This window comes from Oncorhynchus keta, chromosome 25 (assembly GCF_023373465.1).
Source record: "Oncorhynchus keta strain PuntledgeMale-10-30-2019 chromosome 25, Oket_V2, whole genome shotgun sequence".
NCBI classification, from domain to species: domain Eukaryota; kingdom Metazoa; phylum Chordata; class Actinopteri; order Salmoniformes; family Salmonidae; genus Oncorhynchus; species Oncorhynchus keta.
Window position 1 is genome coordinate 25,311,641 of NC_068445.1, and position 12,786 is coordinate 25,324,426.

General features: G+C 40.0%; 1 protein-coding gene across 2 annotated transcripts in view; it reads right to left on the reverse strand.

Moving 5' to 3' along the window:
• The window catches only part of LOC118358450 (polypeptide N-acetylgalactosaminyltransferase 9), a 140,861-nt gene that overhangs the window by 53,889 nt on the left and 74,186 nt on the right, over positions 1-12,786 (reverse strand). For both annotated transcript variants that reach the window (XM_035736288.2, XM_035736287.2), the window contains one exon: positions 6,844-6,961. In XM_035736288.2, the coding sequence (XP_035592181.1) occupies positions 6,844-6,961 (118 nt within the window). The remainder of the gene's footprint in view (positions 1-6,843; positions 6,962-12,786) is intronic.

The following is a 12,786-nucleotide window of genomic DNA, read 5'->3' on the forward strand; positions in this document are numbered from 1 at the left end:
AACAGTTTTTTGGTTACTACATGAATCCTTTGTGTTATGTCATAGTGTTGATGTCTTCACTATTATTCTACAATGTAGAAAATGGTGAAAAATAAAGAAAAACCCTTGAATGAGTAGGGCGTGTCCAAACTTATGACTGGTACTGTATGTATACTGTAGCTACATATACCTGAGGAGACATGAAGAGCGATGTTGTGGTCTCATGAGATGCTTTATCAGCAAACAATAAGTGAGAGATGGAAAAACCATGACACAATAAATGTGTATTGACACCTCTGGCAGAATTCATCATTTCTATTCCTTCTTGACATTGTTTTCTCTTTGCAAACTCAGCCTCAAGGTAAGCAATATTTTAATGTCTGACACCTGGGTATGGGTTTCAAATTACATATTAATATATTGGCTAAATTACCTACATTTTACACATTTTACACATACTGAGATAGATTGGCAAACTGTGTTATCAAGGTACTTTAGGTAATTTAGCCATGATATTAATGTTGTTGATTATCGATGCCATTGCAGCTCTTCCAATAAAATATTAGTATTAATGTAGCTTATTTTTGATGCAGTTCACTCTGACTTACAAATGAGTGTAATTTTAAACCCATACCCAGGTTATGTACTGAAACATTTACTTTAACGTCAATAGTCAATGTATCTTATTGTTTTTACACATTGACTACCTCTCTTGTATCGGTCTTTTCCTCCACTTCTCTCTAGTGTAAATACATCTCTATACCGTACATGGAAAAAATCCAACAAGATCTTATACTTCTGATCTTGATACCCTCCAATGGCCTTGTTTTATTCATCTACTGCAATCTCAAGGTCTCCACAATCACACAAAACACCACTGTGGCTTATGAACCCAGCACCAGCTCATCTCAACATCTCTCTTTCTCGATCTCTCTATCTTAACCTTTCTCTTCTTTTAAAGAGGCCAGCGCCTAGGTGCCAGCCCAGAAAACCCTTTTATATGGAGTGTAGAATGCACAGTAAATTACAATACTACACAACCTTTGGCTGTGAACTTGGCCTTACATCCACACCCGTGGTGAAATGGTCCTGGGCAGCAGGCAGCTACTGAGAGCTGCCCTGGCTAATTGTTAAACATGTTCCTGTCAATCACGCCTATTCAAAATGCCAACTCTCCCTCCCTTTCTCTCTCTCATTGTCTCTGTATCCATTCATTCATTCATTCATTCATCCATCCATCCATCCATCCACCCATCTCTCTCTGTCTATCTCACTCACCAGTTTCAATGAGTAGGCCTTGGAGAAATAATTGCTCCCGATCTCCATTCCATTAAAGGAATATACAAAATGTATGGCGGTGAAGCAAAGTTGAATGTTATTCAGCCATTCATATACAGTACCAGTCAAAAGTTTGGACACACCTTCTCATTCAAGAGTTTTTCTATATTTGTACTATGTTCTACATTGTAGAATAATAGGGAAGACATCAAAACTATGAAATAACACATATAGAATCACGTAGTAACCAAAACAAGTGTTAAACAAGTCAAAATATAATATACATTTGAGATTCTTTGAAGTAGCCACCCTTTGCCTTGATGACAGCTTTGCACACTCTTGGCATTCTCTCAACCAGCTTCATGAGGAATGCTTTTCCAACAGTCTTGAAGGAGTTTCCACATATGCTGGGCACTTGTTGGCTGCTTTTCCTACCCTCTATGGTCAAACTCATCCCAAACCATCTCAATTGGGTTGAAGTTGGGTGATTGTGGAGGCCAGGTCATTTGATGCAGCACTCCATCACTCTCCTTCTTGATCAAATGGCCCTTACACAGCCTGGAGATATTTTTTGGGTCATTGTCCATTTGAAAAACAAATGATAGTCCCACTAAGTGCAAATCATATGAGATGGTGTATCGCTGCAGAATGCTGTGGTAGCCATGCTGGTTAAGTGTGCCTTGAATTCCAAATAAATCACAGTGTCACCAGCAAAGCACCCCCACACCATCACACCTCCTCCATGCTTCACGGTGGGAACTACACATGCGGAGAACATCCGTTCACCCACTCTGCGTCTCACAAAGACAGGGCGGTTGGAACCAAAAATCTCAAATTTGGACTCATCAGACCAATGGACAGATTTCCACTGGTCTAATGTCCATTGCTCGTGTTTCTTGGCCCAAGCAAGTCTCTTCTTATTATTGGTTTCTTTAAGTAGTGGTTTCTTTGCAGAAATTCAACCATGAAGGCCTGATTCATGCAATCTCTTCTGAACAGTTGATGTTGAGATGTGTCTATTACTTGAACTCTGTGAAGCATTTATTTGGGCTGCAATCTGAGGTGCAGTTAAGTCTACTGAACTTATCTTCTGCAGCAAAGGTAACTCTGGGTCTTCCTTTCCTGTTGCGGTCCTCATGAGAGCCAGTTTCATCAAAGCTCTTGATGGTTCTTGCGACTGCAAAGTTCTTTAAATGTTCCATATTGACTGACCTTCATGTCTTAAAGTAATAATCAACTGTCGTTTCTCTTTGATTATTTGAGCTGTTCTTGCCATAATATGAACTTGGTCTTTTACCAAATAGGGCTATCTTCTGTATACCACCCATACCTTGTCGCAACACAACAGATTGGCTCAAACGTATTAATGAGGAAAGAAATTCCACAAATTAACTTTTAACAAGGCACCCCTGTTAATTGAAATGCATTCCATGTGACTACCTGATGAAACTGGTTGAGAGAATACCAAGTGCGTGCAAAGCTGTCATCAAGGCAAAGCGTGGCTACTTTGAAAAATCTCAAATATAAATAGGTATTTGCATTTGTTTCACACTTTTTTCGGTACTACATGATTCCATGTGTCATTTCACAGTTTTGATCTCTTCAATATTATTATACAATGTAGAAAGTAGTAAAAATAAAGAAAAACCCTAGAATGAATAGGTGTGTCCAAACTTTTGACTGATACTGTACATGCAGGTATACAGTTGAAAGTTTACATACACTTAGGTTGGAGTCATTAAAACCTCTTTAGGCTAGGGGGCAGTATTTTGATGTTTGGATGAAAAACGTGCCCAAAGTAAACTGCCTATTTTTGAGGCCCAGAAACTAGAATATGCATATAATTGGCAGATTAGGATAGAAAACACTCTAAGGTTTCCAAAACTGTCAAAATATTGTCTGTGAGTATAACAGAACTGATATGGCAGGCGAAAACCTGAGGAAAATTAATCCAGGAAGTGCTGTTTTTCTGAAACTACTCTTTTCCATTGCAAGCCTATCCTCCATTTAAAGGGATATCAACCAGATTCCTTTGCCTATGGCTTCCACAAGGTGTGAACAGTCTTTAGAAATAGTTTCAGGCTTTTATTCTGAAAAATGAGCGAGAATGATCACATTGCGTCAGGATCACATCCTCAGATTTGTGCGCTCGCACGCCAGGAGCGAGACCTTTCCTTTCTCTCTTCTATTGAAAAGGCTACCGTCCGGTTGAAATATTATCGATTATTTATTGTAAAAACAATCTGAGGATTAATTATATAAAACGTTTGACATGTTTCTATGAACTTTACTGGTACTATTTGGAGTTTTCGTCTGCCCGTCGTGACCGCACGAGCCTGTGGATTACTGAACAAAACGCGCCAACCAAATGGAGGTTTTTGGATATAAAGAGAATCTTTATCGTACAAAACAAACATTTATTGTGTAACTTGGAGTCTCTTGCGTTATCAAACTCAGTTTTTTCCTTGATTACACAGTCTTCATAGATCGATATCTAGGCTATATATGGACCGATTTAATCGAAAAAAAGACCCAAATAAATGTTTATGGGACATCTAGGAGTGCCAAGAAAGAAGCTCGTCAAAGGTAATGAATGTTTTATATTTTATTTCTGCGTTTTGGGTAGCGCCGGCTAACGCAAAATCTGTCGTGTTAGGTGACGTTGCAGTATTTTGTGAGTACATGCTATCAGATAATAGATTCTCATGCTTTCGCCGAAAAGCATTTTACAGATCTGACTTGGTGGATAGATTCACAACGAGTGTAGCTTTAATTCACTACCTTGAATGTGTATTTTAATGAAAGTTTAATGAAAGTTTGAGTTTTATCAAAAACTATAGGTGGCGCTCTGAAATTCCGCTGAGTGATGTTCCTGCATGGGAACTGTATTCTGCCACATCCTTAAGAAGTGAACAAGTTAAGCTGTGTTTGGTGTATTGCACTTGTGATTTCATGAAAATTAAATATTTTTTGTAATTTAATTTGAATTTGGTGCTCTGCAAATCACCAGATGTAGACGAAAATTATCCCGCTAAAGGTTATTAAAACTTGTTTTTCAACAACTCCACAAATTTCTTGTTAACATACTAAAGTTTTGGCAAGTAGGTTAGGAAAGATACTTTGTGCATGACACAAGTAATTTTTCCAACAATTGTTTACAGACAGATTATTTCACTTACAATTCTCTGTATCACAATTCCAGTAGGTCAGATGTTGACATACACTAAATTGACTGTGCCTTTAAACAGCTTGGAAATTTACAGAAAATTATGTCACGGCTTTAGAAGCTTCTGATAGGCTAATTGACATAATTTGAGTCAATTGGAGGTGTACCTGTGGATATATTTCAAGGTCTACCTTCAAACTCAGTGCCTCTTTGCTTGACATCATGGGAAAAATCCAAATAAATCAGCCAAGACCCCAGGAAAAGAATTGTAGACCTCCACAAGTCTGGTTCATCCTTGGGAGCAATTTCCAAACACCTGAAGGTACCACGTTCATCTGTACAAACAATAGTACGCAAGTATAAACACCATGGGACCACGTAGCCATCATACTGTTCAGGATGGAGACCCTCGGTCTCCTAGAGATGAAAGTACTTTGGTGCGAAAAGTGCAAATCCTTCCCAGAACAACAGCAAAGGACCTTGTGAAGATGTTGGAGGAAACCGGTACAAAAGTATCTATATCCACAGTAAAACAAGTCCTATATTGACGTAATCTGAAAGGCCGCTCAGCAAGGAAGAAGCCACTGCTCCAAAACCGCCATAAAAAAGCCAGACTACGTTTTGCAACTGCATATGGGGACAAAGATCATACTTTTTGGGAGAAATGTCCTCTGGTCTGATGAAACAAAAATAGAACTGTTTGGTCATAATGACCATTGTTATGTTTGGAGGAAAAAGGGGGACGCTTGCAAGCTGAAGAACACCATCCCAACCATGAAGCACAGGGGTAGCAGGCTTATGTTGTGGGGATGTTTTGCTGCAGGAGGGACTGGTGCACTTCACAAAACAGATGGCATCATGAGGAAGGACAGTTATGTGGATATATTCCGACTTCAACTGTATATTATCTCAATATCCTGTTTGTTTAATGATAATGTATTTTATTTTCTTCACACAATACCAGAACTAAAGAAAAGGTTTTAAATAAAAATACTGTTTGTGTAAGTTTTATGGTGAAAGACAAAGAGAGACTTATGCCGATGTTTGTGACATTGGTGTTAAGTTATTATTACATGACTCAAGGAGAGTGCAATTACTTTATGTTAGCACAGAGCAAATGTCAGACCAGACACAAGTCATCCAACTGAGCAGAATAAGAAAGTGGAGTACATCAGTATAGAACACACACTCTAGTGGGTTTGTTATAACACTCTACTTAGTGGCCTTGTCTGAATGAATCTCCTACCCTATGAACCCACCCAGTGGCATGGTTTGCTGCGTAAAGACAGGTCCGGTGAATAACACAACACAGTTAACCTTGAAGACTGAAATTCGGGATGGCACACCGAATACTGAAATAACCATTAGGAGCAATGAGGAAGGTGACTGTTCACTGGAATTAAACCTAAAACAAACAGTTACTGCATAATGAGACATGGAGAACATATTATTGTCTGAATGCCTCTTACTATTTGGGGGGGAAACCTTGCTATTGATGAGGATATGGTATGCTAGTCCACTTGGAATGATGAGGACTCTGAGACGGTCATTATCTACTATAACACTCCCTTCAGGTTCATCTGAGGGGTTGAGTTATCAATAAACCAACCAGGATCTATCCTCTCGCCTCTGGAGTCAGTTTTCAAAGGCTACAGATAACCTTCTGAAGCACCATTCAAGCATTCTGAAGATTTTGAAATGAAAGTGATGACATTAAATGAAGAAGGATCTTTCAAGCATTTCTCATTTTAATAAGCAGAGAGTGAGTTTAGATTCAGAGTGCTTCCACTTGGCTGAGGAGAAACATTTTCTGAATTTAAACGCTACCAATTCTTCAACCAAGCCGCCGTTCACATGAAGCATTAAATTCAACTAAAATCAGCTGCAAAGATTTTGACATTTTCAGTATAGGGCTTTAAGGCCTTTGGGTTGACTGAATATTTATTTGCATTAAGGGTTTTCCCTCCCATCTGGGAAACTTTCTGACTTTGCAGAGTTTAAACATCTCTCTGTTGATGCCTCTGGGTATTGAATCTTAAGCTGTAACCCGTAAGCCTAAAAAAAATAACGAAACTTAATCATGAGCCATTCCAAAGACGGGAAAATATATTTCATAAATATTTTCACCAGTGACTTAACTGATCCGGAGCTTACTGTACCTAATATTGGATTTGTAATGACTGCTAGTGTTCCAGCACACTAGCCTTTCCGTTCCACCTAGCAATCAGAACCCAACCCCACTAGCTTTAGCAGAATAGACTCATAAACAACCCCAACTTTTCTAATGGCATTTCTAACTACTTTTTTTGTGTGGTTATGATGTAATACCTTCATGTTGTAACTTCTCAAAAATAAATGTTTCCATTTGAGAATAGGAAAGGAATTTGATAAGCAGAATGAATCAGTGTTGTTGTACTCACCCGCATGCCAAGCTCAATGTTCTCGCCTCCATAGACTTCCATGCCAGGATCAAGGAGGCCGATCTCACTAAAGTATTCTCTGTCCACCACAAAGGAGCAGCCGATCATAGCTGGTGTCCTAGATGAAAAGAGAGAGGGAAAGAGAGGGGGAGAGGCTTTCAAAAACTGTGTTCATTCCCCTGTCATTGTCTTGATCAGCTTCAGTGACAAACCTTTATACACCCACTGTGCATTCTGTTGATTAGAGCCTTTACTAAAACAACAGGATTCATAATAATGTTTATAATCACTGCACACAAGACAGTATGCACCCCGGGCTACATTGCAGGCCGATACACGATTGACTTGAATTTATGTAGTTTCCAAATCTATGCAGAATTAACCTTGGAAAGCCCTTTGAATAACAATGCATTTTATGTGTTGCTATAAAAAAAAAATTAACAGAGGACACCAGTGTTTTCTCTTAATTTTATATTTGCATGTGAGGTACAAGTGTACTCAGACATGAATGTGTTTTGATAAATCTACATTCTGTAAAAATAGCACAGGCTCAGGGTTTGGCATGTCTTTAGATATGCATTTCTCCATGGGTGTCACTGTTAAAACATCAAAAGGACCAACTTCCAGAGACATCCTCATAATACAATGTAACTAAGTATACAATAAAGCTTTTCAAGAAAGATTGCTTTAGGGACATTTGAGGGGTATGAGGGGGAAGCTATGATGGGAGAATGTCCTCTAGTAAATATAGAAATGTCAGGAAGTTTCCCCTTGGAACACACACATGCCATGAGATAGCCGTCTGTGATGGCCTGAGGATAGAATGGGTCACTCTTTTCCACTCCACCCTGCTCTCCCTCTCAAGGTCTCTAAAGTAGTTTTATTTCCGGGACTACTGTCACCATAGGCATGCTTTTACTGGCTTTATCCATGGAACTTTAAAGTGCTCTGTGACAAAGATGTCATACGTTATATAGAAATATAGCTGTCCATGTTGTGTGATGGCATGCATCGTTAAAAGGCTTCTTTTCAATCTGATCAGCGTTTAGCCGTTATTTACTGCAACATTGTGTCTGCAGTTAGTACACCATACATGAACATGCACAGTGGAGAGTGCAGTCCACTACGACTGGGCCTACAGAAAATTAGTGGAAGGAGGTTATTGGAGAGGAAGGATGAAGAGGAGACTATGATTTCATTGATAATATTCAAAATAATGTTGTTTTAGGGCTATCAAGGATGCTGTGCATGTATATATTTGTATGCATATAGTTGTGTTTAGACGATAACTGCAGTAGTTTCTTTTTCACAAAAGAATCTGCTTGGAGTGTGCTTTTTGGAATTATTGTGGGGGAAGAGAGAAAGAAAGACACACACACACTCAAAAAACAACCTAAGCATGTCTAATTCTCTCATCAAAAATGCTTTGTCTCCACTTCCTACTGCACAGTCAGTTCTCTATAGATATCTGGCAAAAAAGCTCACTTTTCCAATGTACACATTGCTTACACACTCATCCTCTGTAGGGGTTTCACCTTCAATTCTTATTACATTTTCAGACACTCTTAGTAACCTGACAAATTTTATAAAAGAGACGTGTTTGCTTTTATATTGAATGTGCCCAAATACATTAGTGCCATGGCAATCGGTCTCAGCTCTGAATAGCCATAGGTCTATTGTTGGTGGGCAGAGAGCTTGAGGAAACAAGTAAAGAAAGTATTTCTAATATGGATCCACATGGCTGACACACTACCTGCCCCTTTAGGCACACTGTCCATTTATAGCAAAGTATCAATAACAGGACCACAAATAGCAAACAGCACCTGCAATTTTTGCTGGCACATTTGCAAGGCACATTTTGGAAAGACAATTTATGTCGAACTGGCAATGCATAGTTCGGTTGTAGGCAATTCAAATAGTGATAAGCAAAATAGCATAGCCGTATTGTCAGATCAGCCAATCTTCTTTAAGAGGGTAAGGCTGATTCTTATCTTGTCTCTGCTGTCGCTCTTGGTTGGCTCCTGACATTGTGTGAAATTACAATCATATGGTAATTTGCTTTAATGCCTCAACAAGAAGACAAATGGCCCATAAGTTCAGCAGTCACCTCCAGTGTTCAGACACAGCATTTGGGGTTATATGAATAATGAATTTAATCTCTGTATGACCTGATTTACCAAGTGTGTGTTTCGACCTTGCCCAGCCAAACACGTCTGGAGAAATATGACTGTTTCTGTGTGATTTATAATATATGATATAACACTTTAATCGTGAACATATTAATTAAGCAATAATACATGAGAGGACATGTGTTATGGCATTTTGATCACAACAGGCTACCAGCTTTAAAAAGCTAGATTCTTTCTCAAACGATACATTTTTCAACAAAACGTGATTCTACATTCACTAACACTTGTTCTCCAGTGCAATTGTAGGTATTCTCTGGTCGTTAGTTCTATTCATATTGAATGCCATGTAAAGCAAAACTAACCAAGGCTGGTTGATAGTTCCAGAACTTTGCAGGTTGCTATGGTAAACAAAAAAATGGTTGCTATGAACTTCCCCCCTGTTAGCTAGCCAACAACACAGCTAACACAATCACTTCAGACTAAAGCTGAAAAGACAGCAAACTAGCTGCATTTTGTTTCGTTTTGCCATAAAAAGTATGCTGATTCACGATTTCGACTGACTGTGAAAAGCTGGCTCTCTGTCTCCTCCCGACTTCCAACAATGTTTCACTTTTGAACAATGTTGCAAATGTCAGAGATAATGTCTAGATGCGTTTTACAGTGGAGATCAAGTTCATAAATTGCATGGCTGGACAGTGCATTTGTAAAAGTAGTAGTAGTAGTGCGTTGCTAGATAACAACCTAAAGGATGGCAAGTTTTATGAATGATCAGCCTTGTGTAAATGGTCTATTATAAAACTACTTGTTTGGATCCTGGATGAATTGGACGATCAGCGTTCCAAGGCATGTTGCATAGGTCATCACCACAGACACTCATATGCTTGCTAACAGTTCCATCTGAAAATGAACACTGCGCCTTCATAAAAAATATCATGGTAATTTTACTGTCCGAATCATCTCTTGTATTTGTCTCAACACTCACATGATTTCCCCTTGCTTCCAGCTTAGCATTTGGTTTGATACAGCATGGTTAATTTAAGCCTATCTGTCTGCCTGCCTCGGAAACAATGTTTCACTTTTGAATTTCGATTTCTTTAGCGAGTACTATACATAGAGTGAATCATGCCGACCAGACAACGAAATCAAATCCAAGTAAATACCAACAGAAAAGAAGCTCAAACAAACGAAAATGCAGCAAGTGTAATGTCATTCCAGGTTAAAAGTTTGATGTTAGTGAATGAGTTAGCTGCAGTTGCCTAGCTAGCTAGCAAGACATGTTTTCCAGCCTTGCATAGCAACCATTTTATTTAGATTTGAAGACCACTCCTTTTGCATAGCAACCATGCCAACATAAGTAATGCCTAGGGTCATGTCTGTAGCAACATGAACAAAATCACTAACAACCACATTTGTCTGGACTATACACCTAATTTTCGAATGTTGCTATGGGCAAAGCCAAACAACGGTGTGATGTGATGGATTTGACTTCCGCTTTACTTACGTACTGCAGTACACATGTGGTAAATTTGCTGGAGTAAATTATTTGAACGATTCCATTTATAGAGTGTAAAAGTCAAGTAAAAAAGTGTAATTGTAATTGTATATGTATTTCATTCAAGTTCGATAAAGGTGCTATATTTATTTTCTTAGTCAACCTTGTGTTCTGTTTCGTTGTGTTCTTCAACGAAGCCTTGTCTTTACTTTTTGTTCATTTATTTCACCTGTGTTAGTTACTTGCCTGGTCGCATCAGCTCCTTATTTAGTTCAGTTCTTTCTGTTTGTGCCTTTGTGAGGTATTGTTCGTTTTGACTCTACTAAGCCTTTTCCTAGCTCGTTTGTGAGAACCAGTTATAGCATTCAGTCCTAGTTTTGATTCACCTGCCTGTTTGCCTACCTGTGTATGACCATTGCCTGTCTGTGACCACGATTCCTGCCTTCTGCGAAGGCGAAATTAACAACTGCCTCGCTCTGCGTGTGAATCTACACCTTTTTATCCACGAGTATTCGTTACAACAGGTAGTTATGTTGTGATAATTACGTTAGTTGTGTTGTGTAAGCGATAAGGGCCATCTACCAAGCCTATTTTTATTTTTTAAATTTTATTTTACTAGGCAAGTCAGTTAAGAACAAATTCTTATTTTCAATGACGGCCTAGGAACAGTGGGTTAACTGCCTGTTCAGGGGCAGAACGACAGACCTTGTCAGCTCTGGGTTTGAACTTGCAACCTTCAGGTTACTAGTCCAACGCTCTAACCACTAGGCTACCCTGCCGCCCCTATAAATCAAACCAAATCCAATTTTATTTGTCACATACACATGGTTAGCAGATGTTAATGCGAGTGTAGTTCCGTGTGTAGTTCCGACAATGCAGTAATAACCAACAAGTAATCTAGCTAACAATTCCAAAACTACTACCTTATAGACACAAGTGTAAGGGGATAATAATATGTACATAAAGATATATGAGTGAGTGATGGTACAGAGCGGCATAGGCAAGATACAGTAGATGGTATTGAGTGCAGTATATACATATGAGATGAGTATGTAAACAAAGTGGCATAGTTAAAGTGGCTAGTGATACATGTATTACATAAAGATGCAGTAGATGATATAGAGTACAGTATATACATATACATATGAGATGAATAATGTAGGGTATGTAAACATTATATTAGGTAGCATTGTTTAAAGTGGCTAGTGATCTATTTTACATCATTTCCCATCACTTCCCATTATTAAAGTGGCTGGAGTTGAGTCAGTGTGTTGGCAGCAGCCACTCAATGTTAGTGGTGGCTGTTTAACAGTCTGATGGCCTTGAGATAGAAGCTGTTTTTCAGTCTCTCGGTCCCAGCTTTGATGCACCTGTACTGACCTCGCCTTCTGGAAGATAGCGGGGTGAACAGGCAGTGGCTCGGGTGGTTGTTGTCCTTGATGATCTTTATGGCCTTCCTGTGACATCGGGTGGTGTAGGTGTCCTGGAGGGCAGGTAGTTTGCCCCCGGTGATGCGTTGTGCAGACTTCACTACCCTCTGGAGAGCCTTACGGTTGTGGGCATAGCAGTTGCCATACCAGGCGGTGGATACAGCCCAACACGATGCTCTCGATTGTGCATCTGTAGAAGTTTGTGAGTGCTTTTGGTGACAAGCCGAATTTCTTCAGCCTCCTGAGGTTGAAGAGGCGCTGCTGCGCCTTCTTCACGATGCTGTCTGTGTGGGTGGACCAATTCAGTTTGTCTGTGATGTGTACGCCGAGGAACTTAAAACTTACTACCCTCTCCACTACTGTCCCATCAATGTGGATAGGCGGGTGTTCCCTCTGCTGTTTCCTGAAGTCCACAATCATCTCCTTAGTTTTGTTGACGTTGAGTGTGAGGTTATTTTCCTGACACCACACTCCGAGGGCCCTCACCTCCTCCTTGTAGGCCGTCTCGTCGTTGTTGGTAATCAAGCCTACCACTGTTGTGTTGTCCGTAAACTTGATGATTGAGTTGGAGGCGTGCATGGCCACGCAGTCGTGGGTGAACAGGGAGTACAGGAGAGGGCTCAGAACGCACCCTTGTGGGGCCCCAGTGTTGAGGATCAGCGGGGTGGAAATGTTGTTGCCTACCCTCACCACCTGGGGGCGGCCCGTCAGGAAGTCCAGTACCCAGTTGCACAGGGCGGGGTCGAGACCCAGGGTCTCGAGCTTGATGACGAGCTTGGAGGGCACTATGGTGTTAAATGCCGAGCTGTAGTCGATGAACAGCATTCTCACATAGGTATTCCTCTTGTCCAGATGGGTTAGGGCAGTGTGCAGTGTGGTTGAGATTGCATCG